At 37.5% G+C, this 19,122-nt stretch overlaps 1 protein-coding gene across 7 annotated transcripts in view; it reads right to left on the reverse strand.

The window, feature by feature from the left end:
• Positions 1-19,122, reverse strand: part of AKAP6 (A-kinase anchoring protein 6) — a 455,310-nt gene that overhangs the window by 115,744 nt on the left and 320,444 nt on the right. For all 7 annotated transcript variants that reach the window (XM_081049114.1, XM_081049110.1, XM_081049112.1 and 4 more), the window contains one exon: positions 15,469-15,617. In XM_081049114.1, the coding sequence (XP_080905240.1) occupies positions 15,469-15,617 (149 nt within the window). The remainder of the gene's footprint in view (positions 1-15,468; positions 15,618-19,122) is intronic.

Consider the following 19,122-nt stretch of genomic DNA (forward strand, 5'->3'; position numbering starts at 1 on the left):
TTGCTAGGAAGTCTGGGAAGATAATGCCTTAATCAGTGTCCTCACAATAACTGAAGTGGGGCTCTTGCAACTCAGAGAGAGATCTTTGGTCAGGATGCCCTTTGCTACACTGTTCTCTCATCCCCCCCATGAGGTTTCTGGGAGTTCGGTTGGTGAACTTGATAGATGCATTGCACAAGGACGTCCAAGGAGAGCTGGAGGGGCCTCTGAGCCAGACCTCAGAGAGCTAGCAGGACCAGTGAGGGCTGAAATGAGGCTTTAGGCAGCAGGAAATACCTCCTGACTGAGCCAAGAGATAAGAGCAGAGCCATAGCCCTCTGTGGAGGGCAACTGCATAATTCCCAGAGCAAGACCCATTTCAATGAATCCAGCCAGCCTACACTGACTGGCCACATTAAGCCAGGGGACCTCATTGTGCTTCAGAATCACCATGTCCTTAGGTCCCCTATATGCTCAGATTGGACGATATATTTGTCCAAAAGAAAGGAGAAGAATAGGAAATCCAAAAAACAGCATTTATCCCAAGAGTTGTTCCTTAAAGAGAATGTTCATTTATTATGGGAGACTGAAAGCATTGTGTTTAAGAGCCTGAAATCTGATCCTAAAGTTTGTTTGTTTGTTTGTTTTCTTGCTTTCAGGAAAGTATGTGTTTAGGATATCTCATTAAAATTATCAGTCAGTAAGAGAAAATAAAGAAGCCTGTTTTCTTTTCCATATGTCTATGATAAAAAGGAAACTTTGATTATGACTAAACAATTCAAGGACAAGGGATTCATTTATCTCTGCTTCCCAATGCCCACCATAGTACCTGGTGAATGATGAGGAATGAGGGTAAATAATGAAATGAAAAACCTTTAGGAGGGCAAGAATGGCTTCAGAAGAGCAGTATGTGACAGAGATAATAGATTCTCCTCCCCAGGTGCCAACACCAAAGCAACAAGTGCCCCATGGCCAGGCTTCTCACTCATGCTGAAGGCTAGATTTTGCCTTCGGTAGATGACAATGGTACATTTGCTTAGAATGACCAGATGCAGTAGGTTCCTTTCATATCCTCCCATTTTCTCTAGTGAAAATTAAAGGAGATTTAGAAATAGATTTTAAACAAATGAAAAAATACATACAGGATGATTCAAATGTTCAGAACTATGGGAATTTTTCCATTGGTTCTTTATTATGTCTTTATACCCATTGGGCTTTTTCCTCTTATTACCCTCCTTACAGAACAAAAGCCATTGCTTCTAATTAAATGCACCTCGGGCTCCTTCTCAGATAGTCTACACTGGAGACCTGATGGCGAATGAACATAACACAGGTGCTATACTCACTCTTTCTCCAAGTGTATTCTATTTTCATCCTACCTGAGAATATTTAGGCTTCAGTTTGTTAGACACAGTAAATGCTTTGGTTCCATATTTTGTTTCACAAACGTAGTAGAATCAGCACCAGAGTTTTCCAAACAACGAATTCTCGTAAGGTCCAAATACTGACATGAAAAACATTCTTTTAAGCATTTGTACCTGATTTAGGAATCTTGGCCATGTGTTAATTCACAGCTTAGAAAAGACCACACCATTTTCCAAATTTGGTGAAATCAAATATATAACTTTGTAGCAAGTCAGCAATTAAATTACCAGAATTTCTTTGTTGATTCTTTTGAGATCTTCTAAAATAACTACAATTTAATGTGTTTATCATATCAGAAAAATTCTTAGAGAAGAATTTTCTTATGTGTACATTACCTGCATAGGTGTGCTAAGTGTTTTGCAAGTGGTTTTACAAAAGACAATGTCTTCCAGGAAAAGTGTCAGCTACTATACAGTACAATGTGGAGGTCATAGATGAGTGAATTTATCAAGGATAGCATGAAACTAGTTACACTTCTATGTCCCTTTGAAAAATATACCAATTCTATAAGCTGAATTCCAAACCAGCTTATAGAATTTTCTTGAATTCCTGGTGGCTCTAGTCTCTCTTTTCAGAAGGGAAAGAGAGGAGACTGAAATTGTGGCAAGTAGCTCAGAATCTTATAAAGGATATGAGGATGGGACCTACTCTTCTGGAGGGATTTTCCTCATAAAATTTTCTTTGTAATTGTGCTTGGGTTTATCTCAAGTCATTCATTCAAATATATAATCTCCTACATGTTAAAAGTTCTCAAAACATACTTTTTTGGTGTTCTATGAATATGTTATATCCTCTATGAAACTATACAAAGCAAACTCATACGTACTCTATGAAAGTGTTATAAAGCAAACATCACGAAAATGATATTCTTTTGAATAATTTTCCTTTACATTGCCATATATCCGAAGGGCTCACAATAAAAGAGCTGGACATTCTGTTGTAGGTATAACATTCCCATTTTAGGAGGTGTAAGCTTAATTATGTTATGAGGAGAAAAATTCTTCTAATTCAAAGTCCGTTTTTATTAGACAAATACAGAATTATGAATATTTATTCCATAATCTGGGAATCTAATAGAAATAAGGACAAGGCTATGGAAAAATAAATGAGCAATTTTTTCTTCAGTGTTTAAGTTTAGGTCAACTACTATGAGTAATTGACAAAAGTATTTCCCAACGTCTTGTCTACCATTTTCTCCGTCTTTTTAAGGTTAAAAGGATTCCAGGTCCTTTCACCACAGAAATGAAATACTAACAAGCTTATTTAGTATCATTTTTCTGCATATTGGGTAGCAATGTATTATTTGTGAGGCTGGCATAGTTTAAGAAATAATCCTTCCTCTAAACCCTGATGGGAGTTATGTTTGATTAGCTACGTGTTTGAATACATAAATGCATTCAGCCTTTGGTATTTAAAGTGAGTATCATTAACTGAACATTTCAACCTAAACTTTGCTTAAAAGATAAAGTTTCACCCAAGTGAAATCAATGGGAGGTGTGTGTGAATATATGAGGTTTCAGCTTGGCCCACTAAGGAATTTTGATTAAAACAGACAACCAAATGAAGAAATCATGAAAATAGAGCAATTCTTGGTTGAAGAAAAGATAACACAAAAAAGTGCTGGCAGTTTTTCTACTGAGGTCGAGTAATATATATTTTAGAGTATTTAAGAATCCATCTTTTGTATGTTTAATGGTTCATTTCGCACTGGCACATCCAAAAACACAAGACCAGTTCCTGAAATACCAACTTGTCTATATTGGGACTTCTATTAAATGAGCCAATTTTCCTTGCTTCTTTAGCATATTGATTCTTTCCCCAAATATTCACTAAGTATTCACTGATCACCTTATTTGCTCAAGAAAGTTTGCTTCTGGTTTTCAGAAAAAGACACTAAAGGAAGTGGTAACAAAATCTTGTAAAAATATAGTTTAAGAATTTTCCTGAAGTAAAATACTAACAATAGATCAGAATTTCCCATTATCCTCTACTCTATGTGGCATGTAAGCACAGAAGGGAGATACAATAGTGGCACCTAGCTCAATCATCATATCATTAAAGAATAAAATTTAGCTTTCCAGACATGGAATCTGATATGCACAGTTGCATGTAGAATCCCTTTCCACTCTAAACATATTAAAGTGTGGACACTAATTTACTATTTTGAATGAAAATTCATGAGCGACTTCCTCATGAGAAAAGCAGCCTGCCTTTGCCATTAATAAATAAAAAGGAATATGGAGTTCTTTCCCGCAGTAATTTTCTCATTTCTCATATATACCCACCTATATGCGAAAATGTCTGAGAAGAATAAAATCAACCCTACAAATTTGTTAATGACTGGCCCCACTTTCTCATGTATCCATGAACCATCTGTTCATAAACATTCATTATTGAAATAAAAGCCGTAAAGAAAAAAAAATTCTAACCTCCAAGATTAGCCATAAAATTAGAAATATCTGAATGTATTTAGAGGATTCTTTTAGGCTGTCAGGAAGTCAAACCTTTGTCAACTCGTAAGTTTTCAGATAATATGCTAGACTAAGTTCTAGCCAAAGAGCTGGAAATCATTCTGTAGAATTTAGAACAGCCAGTGGTTCCAACACAAATGGGAAAACCATCCTTCAGAAGACAAAGCAAGAGCAATGTTGTTTAAAAAAACAAAACAAAACAAAACATAAACCTTGCCATGACTATCTGGTGTGTTAAAAGGGAACTGCATCCAGACTTACTACGGGCACACTAGTGTGGTTCGGGCATCTCACCCTTTTGTAAAAGGACTGCCCCCACCCTAAGCCTCACTGGTTTTTCAAAGATTTAACAGGCAGTAGAGAATATTTACCAGCAGAGGTAGGGCAGGAAGTAAATACCCTGGAAACAGGTCTCTGCCATCCAGTTCCTAACAAAATCCTGGTAACAGAGCTAATATGGAGACCTCTTCCAAGATGACTTCATCTGTCTCTTCCATGAAGCTGACCCTGCCCAGAGAGTGTTATGCTCAGACTACAGGGTTTTAGTTACCTATAGAATCGCTCTTACTGAATTATACTTTGACATCCCTTCTACAGCCTACATTTTTAAAAAAAAATGCCTTGGGAATGTGTTTTCTCACATAGGGATATACTATCACAAATGCAGTCTTCTCTTTAAAGAACTACAGGAGATGCTCTTAGGACTCCATGGCATAAGAAGCTGAGCTTCCTCCTACATACATTATTTTTAGTCTTAGGACACTACAAATTTTCTGACGGATGAGATTTCACTCTTTTCTTTGGGTGTGGAAGCTTAGAGCACAAGGTAGCATTCCTGAAGATATGCATGGAAAAGGCATTTGTTTGGTTACACTTCTTTTACTTTTGCCTAACTTACTTTAGTCAAATATTTATTCTATTTCACTGGGAAAGGTTTTGTCAGCTAACTCAAATCCTTGGTGAAAGAGATGGGGGAATTAATAAAGGAACAGATTGCAAAGAATAGAGTTAAGTTCTATTTCATTAACTGATTTTTCACATATATACTACATTCCAGGTATTTCACGCATTTTCTTATCAATTACTATATTTCTGTTTAAAAAGTATGTGAAAAAATAAGCAAAAAGTATATGAAGTAGACTAGGATAGGATATATATTCCCATTTTACAGACTGAGATATTGCATTTTGAGGAGGTTAAGGGTCCCTATCAAGATCACAGAGCTAAGAGGTAGCAAAGGGCCAATTCCAATTCCAGTCTTTAATTTTCAATCTAGTTCACTCTCTCTCCTCCCTTAAGAAATTAGACTACATTGAGTGTATGACTATCCCTAACAATAAATATTCTTTGTGTAGTTGGAAGCAATCTGAGCACACCTAATAAATTCTAATATCTAGGATCACAAGCTTTTGCCTACAGTTTTAAGACAGAAAATAATAGACAGCTGTAGTCCTTAATTCCTACCAATCAAGATACCACCTGAAATTCTCAATGAAGTAGTGTTTCATTTTAGAAAACTTGTGTAACACAGCAGGAAAGATTCTGACTGAAATCAAAATGTTCCAATTATCCATACTTTTTAAAACAAACAAGCATTCTTTACTTCTTTATTTTTTAAATACTGTTATTCGAAATTTCTGTACCTGTTTTACATCAACTGCATTTTCTACTTATTTACCTTGTTTTTAATTGAAATTAATTGGGGTGATAATGGTTAATACAATTACATAGGTTTCCAGTGTACAATTCTGTAATACATCATCTATATATCACAATGTGTGTTCACCACCCAGAGTCAGTTCCCCTTTCATCACAATATATTTGACTCCCTTTACCTTCTTCCACTACCCCCTTTTTTCCCCCTTACCCTCTGGTAACCACTAAACTGTTGTCTGTGTCTATGAGTTTTTGTTTCTTTATTTTTTTATCTTGTTCCTTTATTGCTTTCAGTTTGATATCCCACATTTCAGTGAAATCATATGTTCTTGACTTTTTCTGTCTGACATATTTCATTTAGCATAATAATCTCAAGATCCATCCATGTTGTCACAAATGGCACTATTTCATCTTTTCTTGTGGCAGAGTAGTATTCCATTGAGTATATATACCACACCTTCTTTATCCAATCATCTATTCTGCACAGCAAAAGAAACCATCAACAAAACAAAAAGGCAACCAACCAAATGGGAGAAGATATTGCAAACAACGCCTCCGATAAGGGGCTAATATCCAAAATATACAAGGAACTCATACAACTCAAAAACAAAAAGACAAACAATCCAGTTAAAAAATGGGCAGAGGACCTCAATAGACATTTCTCCAAAGAGGACATATGAAATAGACATATGAAAAGATGCTCAACATCACTAATCATCAGAGAAATGCAAATAAAAACCACAATGAGATATCACCTCACCCCAGTCAGAATGGCTATCATCAACAAGACAAATAGTAACAAGTGTTGGAGAGGCTGTGGAGAAAAAGGAACCCTCATACACTGTTGGTGGGAATGCAGACTGGTGCAGCCATTATGAAAGGCAGTGTGGAGGTTCCCCAAAAAATTACGAATAGAATTACCATATGACCCAGCAATCCCTCTCCTGGGTATCTACCCAAAAAATCTGAAAACGTTTATCTGTAAAGATATATGTGCTCCAATGTTCATTGCTTTTATTGACAGTGTCCAAGACAAGGAAACAACAAAAGTGACCTTGTTTACCTTTGAGCCCCTTTACCAATTTCTCTACTATCCCACCCCACCTCTGGCAACCACCAATCTGTTCTCTTTATTTATGAGCTTGATTTTTGTTTTTGTTTTAGATTCCATACATAAGAGGGATCACACAGTATTTGTCTGTCTCTGTCTGATTTATCTCATGTAGCATAACGTCCCCAGTGTCCGGTGTCCATGGACAACATGTCCATTCATGTTGTCACAATGGCAAGATTTTGTTTCTTTTTATGGCTGAACAATAGTCTGTTATATTTATATGTGACAAGTTATTTATCCATTCATCCATCAATGGAAACTTAGGTTGTTTCCATATCTTAGCTATTGTAAATACTCCTGCAATAAACATGAGGGTGCATATATCATTTCAAATTAGTGGGTTTTTGATTTCTTCAGATAAATACTCAAAAGTGGAATTGGTGCATCATATGGTAGTCCATTTTTAAATTTTTTGAGGAACCTCCATACTGTTTTCCATAGTGACTACACCAGTGTACATTCCCACCAATAGTGCACATGGGTGCCTTTTCTCTACATCATTGCCAACACTTGTTATTTCTAGACTTTTTGATAATAGCCATTCTAACAGGTGATACCTCATTGTGGTTTTGATTTGCATTTCCCTGATGATCAGTGACATTCAGCATCTTTTCATACGGCCATTTATATGTCTTCTTTGGGAAAATGTCTATTTGGATCTTCTGCCTATTTTTTAGTGGAATTCTTTGTTTTTCTGCTATTGAGGTATATGAGTTTTTTATGTAGTTTGGATATTACCTTCTTATCAGATATACAAGGTCCGAAAATTAAGGTTGCGAACTCATCCTAGAAAAAGTGCTACATACTTCATTGCTGAATATCACTATGGTCCCCTTCAAAGTACTCCCCTTGGGAAGCTATGTACTGAAGCCAGTGCCTAGTCCACCCTTCAAAGCAATTTGGGAACTCTTTTTCTCGAATAGCCATCAGAGCTATCATTGTATTATCCTTGATGTCCTGAATGTCATCAAAATGTCTTCCTTTCGATATTTTCTTTATCTTTGGGTAAAGACAGAAGTCATTGGGGGCCAGATCAGGTGAGTAGAGGGCTGTTTTCACACAGTTATTTGTTTACTGGCTAAAAACTCCCTCACAGACAGTGCCCTGTGAGCTGGTACATTGTCGTGATGCATGAGCCATGAATTGTTGGTGAAAAGTTCCGGTCATCTAACTTTTTTATGCAGCCTTTTCAGCACTTCCAAATAGTCAACTTGGTTAACTGCTTGTCCAGTTGGAACAAATTCATAATGAATAATCCCTCTGATACCATGTTTCCCTGAAAATAAGACCTAGCCAGACAATCAGCTTTAATGCGTCTTTTGGAGCAAAAATTAACATAAGGCCCAGTATTATATATATATATATATATGATATTATATTATAGACCCGGTCTTATAGTAAAATAAGACCGGGTCTTATACTAATTTTTATACTTATACTAATTTTTGCTCCAAAAGACACATTAGAGTTGATTGTCTGGGTAGGTCTTATTTTCAGAGAAACACAGTATCAAAAAAGGTTAGCAACATCATTGCAACAACTTACAAACTTAATTGTCAGACCTCATATTTGCAAATGTTTTGTCCCATTCAGTAGGTTGTCTTTTCATTTTGTTGATCGTTTCTTTTGCTGTGCAGAAGATTTTGAATGTGATTGTAGTCCTACTTATTTATTTTTCATTTTGTTGCTTTTTGCTTTTGGTGTCAGATGCGAAAAACCATCGCCAAGACTTATGCCAAGGAGTTAATCACTTATGTTTTCTTCTAGTTTTATGATTTTAGGTTTTACATTCAACTATTTAATCCATTTTGAGTTAGTGTTTGTGTATGATTTAAGATAGTGGTTCAATTTAATTCTTTTGCATGTAGTTGTCTTTTCCCAACACCATTGATTGAAGAGACTCTCCTTTCCCCATTATGTATTTTTGGTTCCTTTGTCATAAATTAATCAACCATATCTGAGAGTCTGTTTATTTCTGGGCTCTGTTCTGCTCCATTGATGTATATGTCTGCTTTTATGCCAATACTGTGCTGTATTATTTACTACAGTGTTGTAATATAGTTTGAAATTACAGAGTCTGATACCTTCAGCTTTGTTCTTCTTTCTCAAGATTGCTTTGGCTATTTGGGGTTTTTTATGGTTCCAAATTTCAGGATTGTTTATTCAATTTTTTCTGAAAAAATGCCATTGGAATTTTGATAGGAATTGCATTGCATCTATGGATTGCTTTGGGTAGTGGGCCATTTTAAGAGTACTAATTCTTTCAACTCATGTACATGGAATAGCCTTCCCTTTATTAATGTCTTCTTCAATTTTTTAAATGTCTTACAGTTTTCAATATATAGGTCTTTCACCTCCTAGGTTATATTTATTCCTAGGAATTTTATTCTTTTTGATGAAATTGTAAATGAAATTATTGTATTAATTTCTCTTTTTGATAACTCATTTTAGTGTATAAGAATATAACAGATTTTTGTGTATTGATTTTGTATCCTGCAACTTTTCTGAATTATTCATTCTAACAATTGTTTGAGGAAGTCTTTAAGGTTTTCTATACACAACAATATGTCATCTACAAATAGTGACAGTTTTATTTTTTCCTTTCCAATTTGGATACTTTTTATTTCCTTTTCTTGTCCAATTGCTTGGCTAGGATTTCCTGTACTGTGTTGAAAAGAAATGGAGAGAGTGGGCATCCTGATCTTGGATAAAAAGCTTTCAGCATCTCACCATTGAGTGTGATGTTAGCTGTGGGTTTGTCATATGTGGCCTTTATTATGTTGAGATATGTCCCCTCTAAGCCCACTTTGTTGAGATTTTGTATCATAAATGGATAACGAAGTTTGGCAAACGCTTTCTTTGCATCTGTTGAGATGATCATAGGATTTTTATTCTTTATTTTGTTAATGTGGTGTATCACACTGACTGATTTGTGGATGTTGAACCATCCTTGCATATCTAGAATAAATCCCACTCAATCATGGTATATAATCTTTTTTACATACTGTTGAATTTGGCTTGCTAATATTTTTTTGAAGATTTTTGCACGTATGTTCATCATGGATTTTGGCCTATAATTGTCTTTTCTTGTAGCATCCTCGTCTGGTTTCAGTATCAGGGCAATACTGGCCTTGTAGAATGAGTTTGGAAGTGTTCCCTCCACTTCTCTATTTTGGAATAGTTTGAGAAGGATTGGTGTTAATTACTCTTTGAACATCTGGGAGAACGCACCATTGAAGGCATCTGATCCTGGACTTTTATTTGTTGGAGGGTTTTTGATTACTGATTCAATCTCCCTACTAGTAATCGGTCTGTTCATATTTTGTATTTCCTTAAACATTCTTAAAGATAATTTTATGTGCACCTGAGAGGGGAGGATAGACTACTAAAAGGTCAGCTCCTCTCTCCCTCAGCTTCTGCTACCCCATAGTCACCACACTGTCCCTGTTGCTGGTTGAGGGACATTCTTGAGATTCAGATCTGCTTCCTGAGCATTTCTACTTGGATGGTCCACAGACCACCAAAAGAACTATACTCAGCTACTTTCTCCCCTGTGCTCCTCCTCTGAATTCCCCACTTCAGTGAATGACATGTCCATCTACAAGAGTGCAGACACCTGAAACATGGAGGTCCATTCTTAAATACACCCTTCCGTCCCCATCCACTCCGGTGACCAAGGCCTGTCAGTTCAACTTCCTTCTTTCAGTTTCTATTGCTGCTATTTTATCTCAGGCTCTAATTATTTCTCACTTGGATGACTAGAATTGCCTGTTAACTAAGCACTATCTAGTCTTATCCTTGCCAATCTATTCTCCACAGTGCTACCAGAGTACTGTTTCAAAATGGCCAATCTAGTCATGCTTGACATCCTTTAGTGGTTCCAGCTATTTGTACACACTGTCTCCTCTGTGAGACACACTCTTTTTGTCACTTCTGACCCTTGGCCTTTCACCCTTAGACTTCTTCTGATAGATTTTCCTGATTTCCATACACCTGCCACTCTCTGCATCCCATTGACTTTATATCCTTGCCGCCTACTACAGTAAATACTTAATAATAGCTCAATAAATACTAAATGTGGAATAACATCTAAGTCATTTGAATCTAAAATCTCCTATTTTCTTTCTCCTCCTTGAACCAACAAATAATCATTCCCCTTATCCAATGGGTCATCAAGGTTCATTGATTCTTTCTGGCTTTAGTTCTAATCCAGTATCCACATTCTCCATTAATTTCTAACCTAAAATCTCCAATGACTAAAGTACTGTTTCTCAAACTGCAGCAGAATCACCTGTAGGGCTTGCTAAACAGAGATTGCTTGTTCAACCTCCAGACCTTCTAATTTAGTGGATATGGAGCAGAGCCCAGAATTGGAATTTCTAACAAATTCTCAGGAGATGTTGATGGTGCTGGTCCACCAACCATATTTTGAAAACCACTAGAGCAATGGTTCTCAACTGGAAGTGGGCGTTAGAACATAATCATATCTTGGCCTACTCCTGCCTACCCAATCAGAATTTTCACTGGGGTGGGGCAGGCGTGAATTTTTCAGTTTGAAAGCTCCACAGGTGATTCCGATGCACTATCTGGTTAAAAACCATGAACTCGGGGCCGGCCCGGTGGCTCAGGAGGTTGGAGCTCTGTGCTCCTAACTCCAAAGGTTGCCGGTTCGATTCCCACATGGGCCAGTGGGCTCTCAACTACAAGGTTGCTGGTTCAACTCCTTGAGTCCTGCAAGGGATGGTGGGCTGTGCCCCCTGCAACTAGCAACGGCAACTGGACCTGGAGCTGAGCTGCGCCCTCCACAACTATCACTGAAAGGACAACAACTTGAAGCTGAAAGGCACCCTCCACAACTAAGATGGAAAGGACAACAACTTGACTTGGAAAAAAGTCCTAGAAGTACAGACTGTTCCCCAATAAAGTCCTGTTCCCCTTCCCCAATAAAATCTTAGAATTATAATTTCAGTTTATAAAGACCCCTACCCCGTTTCTCTAAAAACAAAAACAAAAAAAGAAAGAACCTAGAACTCAGTGATTAACTCCAGGATCTAGACTCCTCCCCAAGCCTCATTTTTCACACTTCCTCCAACTTTCTACCCTGCTTTCCAGTCATATGGAACAGCAGGCAGTCTGATGATTCAGACCTATGCTCCCTCTCTCTGAGCCCCAGATCTATTTTAATTATTCATTCATGCATCCATTCATTCACTGAGCACCCCACCCTTGCCAGGCGCTGCCCCACATACAGGACAGAATGTGGTAAATACTAAAGATGCAGCCCCGCGTCGGAGGGTCAACTGCATTTGCTCTGAGCTCCCCTAGCACCCTCTGCTTCCCCTTCTCTCTCACTGCACAGGCAAACACTGGCTTAATACTGCACTCTATTAGTAGACTGTAAATGTCATGAAGGCAGAGACTGTGGTCTGTCTTTGTAGATGCTCAATAAACTTTTGTTCAGATTAAATTGAAAAGCTGTTCCCCTCACTTTGCCTTCCTTCAGAAACCATCTCCAGAGTTCCCTCTCTCTGCTGTCTTTCCTGACCTGCTCTAACCACCACCCACCACAGTCAGAACTGAGCTCTGCCTTCCATGAGCCCCACCCCCCAATCCCATGTAGATTTTTAACTCAGCACTTGTGATCCTTCAGCCCATGTTGTTTACAGATTTGGTTTCTCCTACCCAACTGTGAACCTCTCAAGATCAGGGGCCAATTCATTTTTGCCTTTTAAAGTCTATAGTTCATATAGGAAGTACTTAAAAATATTTGTCAAATTAATGAATGAAGTCAGTTTTGTTTTCACTTAAGCCTACTTTGCAATGTTTTTGCCCAAACTTCCTTGTGGCTTTATTGAAATCTTCTTAAGAATCAAGATACTATAATTTAAATATCATAGAATATGGAATATGCACAACATGGCATTTAGAGGGAAACATGTTTATCAAGGGTCCAGGTGAAATCCTTCAGAGAGAATACAAAGCATGACTTTATGGCTTGTCCATCGCATTCTGATCCAGGGCTCTAAGTTGAGGTCTTAGCTCCATTTTACACTATCATCCTGGACAAGCCAGTCACCCAACCTTTTTGTCTCTCAGTTCTATCACTTATAAGCTAAATAAAACACATACTTTGTAATCTACTCCAAAGTCTTAACAGCAAATAGGATGCTACTTAATGAATTAAACAGCATCTTCGAAGTTCATTTAAAAAATGAAATCGGGCAACCTCTGAGTAGAAAGAGGTGCTGGAAAAAGAGATGATTACACTTTACAAAATACACAAAATGTAAGTGTTGTTAACAAACTCTGCTCAGAGCATAGTGCCATGCACATAGTAGGCCTTCAATGAATATTTATTAAATGAAAGAAATGAAAGAATCCGGAAGTGCTTTCATTTAAATTGGCAGGAATCAAAAAGCACCAACCTGCTCTCATAGAGAATCTCGTTGGGTGACTCACACATTGCATATCCCTCAGGAAGCCATGGTTTCCCACTTTGCAATGCTGGAGCCAGTGCCAAATGTCTCCCACAGGTGAACACACTGTTACTAGAGCTTGCACAGCCTCACATACATTCGGGGAAATCTTCCAATCGCACATAGTCATGACTGCTAAACATACAGTTCATCATTGTAGGTTATCTGTGTTGTATCGCCTCGATACACACCATTTTGTCAAGCCAATGGGGTTATAAATTCATTTCAAAATGACTTTTGGTTATGTAAAATTCTTACAAATTTAAGATCACCATCTATCTAGCATCTGAGTCTTACCTTACATATTTTTCAACTACATGCTCTTTGTAGCACGCATGTAGATATGGGAAGGAAATAAAAATATATGAATTGTGTCACCAACTTAATTTTCTCTGCAGTAAATTGGATATCTGCATATGGAATGAAGACCGTGGAAAGCCCACACTATTCCCACAATTGCTTATCAGAAACAATGATCATTCTATGTTAACAAAAGGAACAGTTAATGAAGTTGGTGTGTCATTGGAGCAGATAATTTTACAAGGCTATATTCTTAAGGCTTCAGAATTAAGGATTTGACTGTGGGAGCACGGGGTCTTGGAGGCAGGACACCCCAGATAACCTCTCCCACATGCATTTCTCAAACAATGCTTTTCTGTACTTAAACAGAAAGTAGAAAGGAATATATGGTTTTTGTCCTTAGCATTAAATAGCTGCTTTTTCTTCAGCACACTCTTAAATTTCTGCACAATGCACAGCCTTCAGCACCCCAAGGAGCATAAACAAAGGATAGTAGGCAAGTTCACCTACTCCCACTTCCCAGAACAATGCTTGTTGTTAACTAAGCAATTTCCAGGGCAGATTTATGATTTGTGGAGCCCAGAGTAAGTACTCAGGTTGGGTCGCTGGAATCTGAGGTCAAAAGCACGAGGTGCCTGTTCAATCTCCAGGGCTTGTAGAAAACATGAAAATGTGACCTACAGTTTGTGCTTGTGTGAACACAGGAGACTATCTAGGCATTTAGAGAAATTAAAGCACATTAAGTCCTCAAAACAGCTTGTTGTTCATGCTCCAAGTTTTAACCTTCGCTTTCTTATTTGTTTCTATACTCTTGCTCTTGTGAATAAATGTCTACTGAATTGTATAAGATGAATCAAATAAATATGTAATATGTCTATAGATGTAAAAAAATCCTGATGGAGCAACAAATTATACAGATTGGTAAATTTGAAAAAAAGTCCTATCCTAGTTCCTAACTCTGGATTATATCACAAAACAGAATTTGTAACCTGTATACTTACCCCAAAAATTTATATGAAGACTTAAAGTTCAGTCAGAACTATAAGCACTTAAAAGATAAATGCAAACAAGTACATGAAAAGACTTCTTCCCGCCTGCCTCTTCAGGGAATATTTTGGCTAGAGTTATACCTGATAGGGTTATAAGATGCTATTAATACGTAATGGAACTTGGGGGAACAGTTTCTGCCCCTTGTTGTCTAACTCAAGTATAAAAGTAAAATAGGTTACTGTTTCCATCTTTATGAGAAGTCTTATCAAGTCATCAAAACTGTGAAATAATTAAATTTCGTGACTACTCTTTTACTCTTTAATAATCACCCACTAAATATTAGAATTGAGCCAGAAAAGACAAAGAAATAAAAAATGTATACATATTATTTGCATAACTTTCAAGTCACTTGGACTATCTGAATGCATGACGATTATTCAGTAGTATGAGTACTTAGTATAATATAAACACAGCCATATGTCTCAAGCTGAATGAAATTGTTGATGGGTCACTGAAGTTCTTGGGTTCTTTCACAGACCATAGACAATTCCAGGACTAGTCTGTTATTCCAGTTGACATTACGTGAAGCTAACCAGCTAGCCCATGGACTCTAAACAATGATTAAATATCCACATTTTACAGGGAAATTATGCTCTCCCAAGTTTCCAGTTAGGTTCTGGTGTTTCAAAGATCCTCAGACAGACTTAAAAATCAATGGTGAAGTTTAAAAAGGGGAAATACACTGAAAAAAAAATGTATAAAGAGAAACGACCAATGCTACAGGCACAATACAGTCACACACACACTGGTAAAATCACAGAGCTGTTTTTAAATCAATCATAGCCAAGTTAGACGGTTCTGGGTTCAGTGACAAAGCCTGATAAAATCCCCAGTCTTCAATTCTGGCACAAATGAAAAAGACCATAAAAACCTAACTATGGAGCTTCTCCTTGCCTGTTAGCTAAGGAGAAAATGCCTGCCGAACGCCTATCAGTGGAAAATCATTGAAAAAGTAGAGATTAGTGAGAATAAAACAACAAAAAGAATAGTCTCCTACCCATTGCCTCCCCCTGAATGAACTTTTGACATATCCGCAAACTCTTCTTTCCTCTTGCTGCTGTTGGTGTACTGCTCACTGTACAGCTTGAGGGACATCTGCTCAACAGCATCTCTTTGTGCTTCCAGGTAGCATAGTTGAACCTCAGCCTAGAGAGAGAAACAAAGAGGAATTGCTGTTTTAATCCAGAAGGAATGCATTTCAAGTGAGGTGTAACAACTCACAAATGGGGATTGTTCATATCATTACGCTGCTTCTTTTCAGGGTGGATTTCATCGGATCAGCTGGGCATCTCATAGAATTGTACTTTAGATCTGAATCTTATAAAGTCCTCCCTAAAACATGACCTGGATAACCAACTCTCAGAAGACTCAGTAAATATCACAAAATATCCCTGAGATCACAATACTGTATGATGAGACTTTACATAAAACTTTTGTGAAATTCCTTAGTAATATTCTTCTTCAGATTGCCACATGTGTGACATTTATTTTTTAAAGATTGCCCCTCCAACCCAGACATGTGCATGGATACATATTCTGACCGCTTCTCAGTATCTTCCCCGAGGAGAATAAAAAAGTCTACTACTAATTTTAATACCTCTTCAATAATGACAACAGACTACCTTTATTACATTTCTTTTGGTTCTCTGTATTATTGTCTTCATCATTTTAAAATACAGGGTATGGTGATTTTGCTTACGCGCAGGTTTGACTCGTTAAACCTTTCATAGTTACTTGGGGCTCACTGTAGGAGAAGTAGTAAGTTCACCATGCTGTTTTCTATCAAACCAAGGACAAAAGAATGCTGAATAATATTTGGCATGAAAATGCATTGAATAGATGCTTTATTTATTGCAGCTGTTGTGATCCCTGTGGCTTTAGGGTTCCCGAACACACCAGATGAGACTGGGAATGAAATCTCAGTGGCATGCCCTCCCCTGGTAAAGGGGAGGGGGCACTACTGAGTTCATGGGCCCTGTGGACCAAAGGAACTCTTATCTTCATTTGGCTCGCTTCACTAAATCCAGGAACATCCAGGAACATTTCTGATAAGCCTGAAAACTGTTACTTCTTTATATTTTAATTGCATATTCTCCTAAGAAAAACAGTTCTGGGTCAGCTCTTGGCTGCTTGCCAGAATTCTGTAACATGTAAGAAACGCCGAGTCAGACATGACCTTCTACTCTTCATGTCCAGAGCCAGCCAAGGCTTTTGGACTAGTCTCTAGTTTTATAGACTTGACTGTGGGGAAGTGGGGTGGGGTGGGGGGATGGAGAGTATTATAAAGTGGCAGTTTCTTAAAAGTGCAAACCAGGACACTGTAAAGGAAATGGGTAGCTTAGGAAAGGTAAGATCTCAAACCATTGTAGAGTTCCTATGTTGTTGCTTTCCACAAGCAGCTCACGATGAAGGCTCTGGATTGCCAAGGAAGAACTTTTTCAAAATGCTACAATGACTATATTTATATCATTGAAGTTTCAGGAATCAGTTAAAAATCTTAGTATTAATGCATGTGAATTTCTCTTGCCCAAACTAACTGGCTTGAGTACGAAAGCTCGACTGGGTTAAGAATTATGTCAAACACTTATAAACAAAGGATAATGTACATGGAGTGTATTCAGTGTGGGGGAAATGGTGTGGCTAATGGGAAGGCACAAAAAAATGCCATACCTACCGTTATTTAGCATTTTTATTAAGGATGTGAAAGAGGAGTTATGGAACATGTAGATGGCATTATGAAAGAGTCCCAACCAAGAGATACACAGATATCGTAGAAATTGGAGGAATAATACCCACAGACCTAAGAAATATGTTTTAAAATAGGAGGGGGGCAGTATAAAACTGAATATAGGGAGTCAATGATTAGGAAAAACAACAAAACACATCTTTCAAAAGAACATGCAATCTTTTATGTGATTAAATATGAGATAACGGAGATATTGAATAATTGTCAAAGAATTTACAATCAATCTTCCCAAATGGCACACCTCCCCCTTACCCCCAAAGTTATAGGGATAATGAGGAGGTCATCTTATACCAAGCATTGTACTGGAAACCCCATTAGAATAATTCATCTGCACCATTAGGTGTGCCAAGGGGCATGTTTGATCCAAAGAGTTCTTGTTAGTTTTTAACCGTCCTATGGTAACAAGCTGGACCACTGCTTGTTCTGGGTAATGATTTCACAAATGTGTGCCACTGGACACAAAAAGGATCATAAAGAGGGAGGTTGACTTAATGTAGACTCATCACTACAATGGAAAAATAATTGGAGTTCATCCCTTTGAGATCGTAGGCCATTTCTGGGTACAAAGGGAAGCACCTCTCATATGAGAGGACTACATGGAGAGAGCTTCAGAGAACAATGCTGAGAGCAACCTGAAAGATAATTAGTCACCTTATGAAAATGATTGAAATGTTTTAATCTAAGACCTTTATTGCACAATATCTCACAGACATTTGACATAAAAAAAACTTCCCTGCACTAACAAGGAGATGAATTATATGGCCCAAATCTTTCCTATCCACCTCTATTTCTATCCCTGCTTTCAGTGATTCATTCCTAAACATAGTTCTATAGTAAAAATAGAACCAAAGTACCTCCTTCTGCTAAGGTTGAATGGCTTTGCCAATCTAAATCTCTGTGCAAACTGTCTTAACTTTTTTTTTCATACTATGTCTTAGTCCAAAGATAAATTCTTAGAGGAAGAGTCAAAGAAAATACAGTTTAAAAATAAAAAATAACAGTGACTCTCTGATGTAAAGAATTTTATTTATTGGCATTTATGATATTACTGGATATTTATAAAAATGATTATAATTTGCAAATAAAATCTTGGCCTGATTAAATAATATTATTGATGTGTAATCAATAGGATTTAGCAACTCACTCATTAAGGAAAATGAAAAGGAACATGAGGGAACAGACTCAATGACAGCTCTATCTCACACTTCCCTGTCAGTACCATCAATGGGAGTAAGAGTATAAAAAGAGCGATGGGGTGGATGGAACAAATGAGGTGGATTTGACTGAGTCTTTTTGGTTTGAAATACTGGTGGGACAACCTAAATGCAATGTTCAGCAAGCAAGTGGAAATATTAAGACTGAAATGTAGAACCAGAGGCAACGGTTGACATTAGGAGATGAAATGAGAATGACATGGGAGAAAATGTAGGATGAGAAGAGAAAAAAGGACCAGTTCTCACTTATTCTGGTCTAAACCTGCATTGCATGTGGCTGACCTAATGTGTTGGATTCTCAACCATTCTCCCTCTCTCCACCACCCCCAAATCTGTTTCATAGATGGTACACTGTGAATCTTTCTGAATCACAACTGAGATGACTGGTTGTTGTTTCAGAGTTTAATTTTGGACTTCTTTTCTTTATTTATACTCTCTCTCTTCCATGGCTTTCAATGTCATCAATATAGTAATGGCTTCCAATCCTCTCCTCTGAGCTCCACACTTATCTATGTAACCAACTACCTGACACTGCTACTTGGATTTACTTTAGGCATAATTGTTCACAACATAACTCTCCACTCTCACCCTCCCCAGATCCCCCCAAATTTTCTCTACTTAGGTCTTTCCTCTTAAATAAATGGCACCATCCGTTGCTCAGGTCAGAAACATGTAAGTCATCCTTGACTCC

This window comes from Rhinolophus hipposideros, assembly GCF_964194185.1.
Source record: "Rhinolophus hipposideros genome assembly, chromosome: 5".
NCBI lineage: Eukaryota > Metazoa > Chordata > Mammalia > Chiroptera > Rhinolophidae > Rhinolophus > Rhinolophus hipposideros.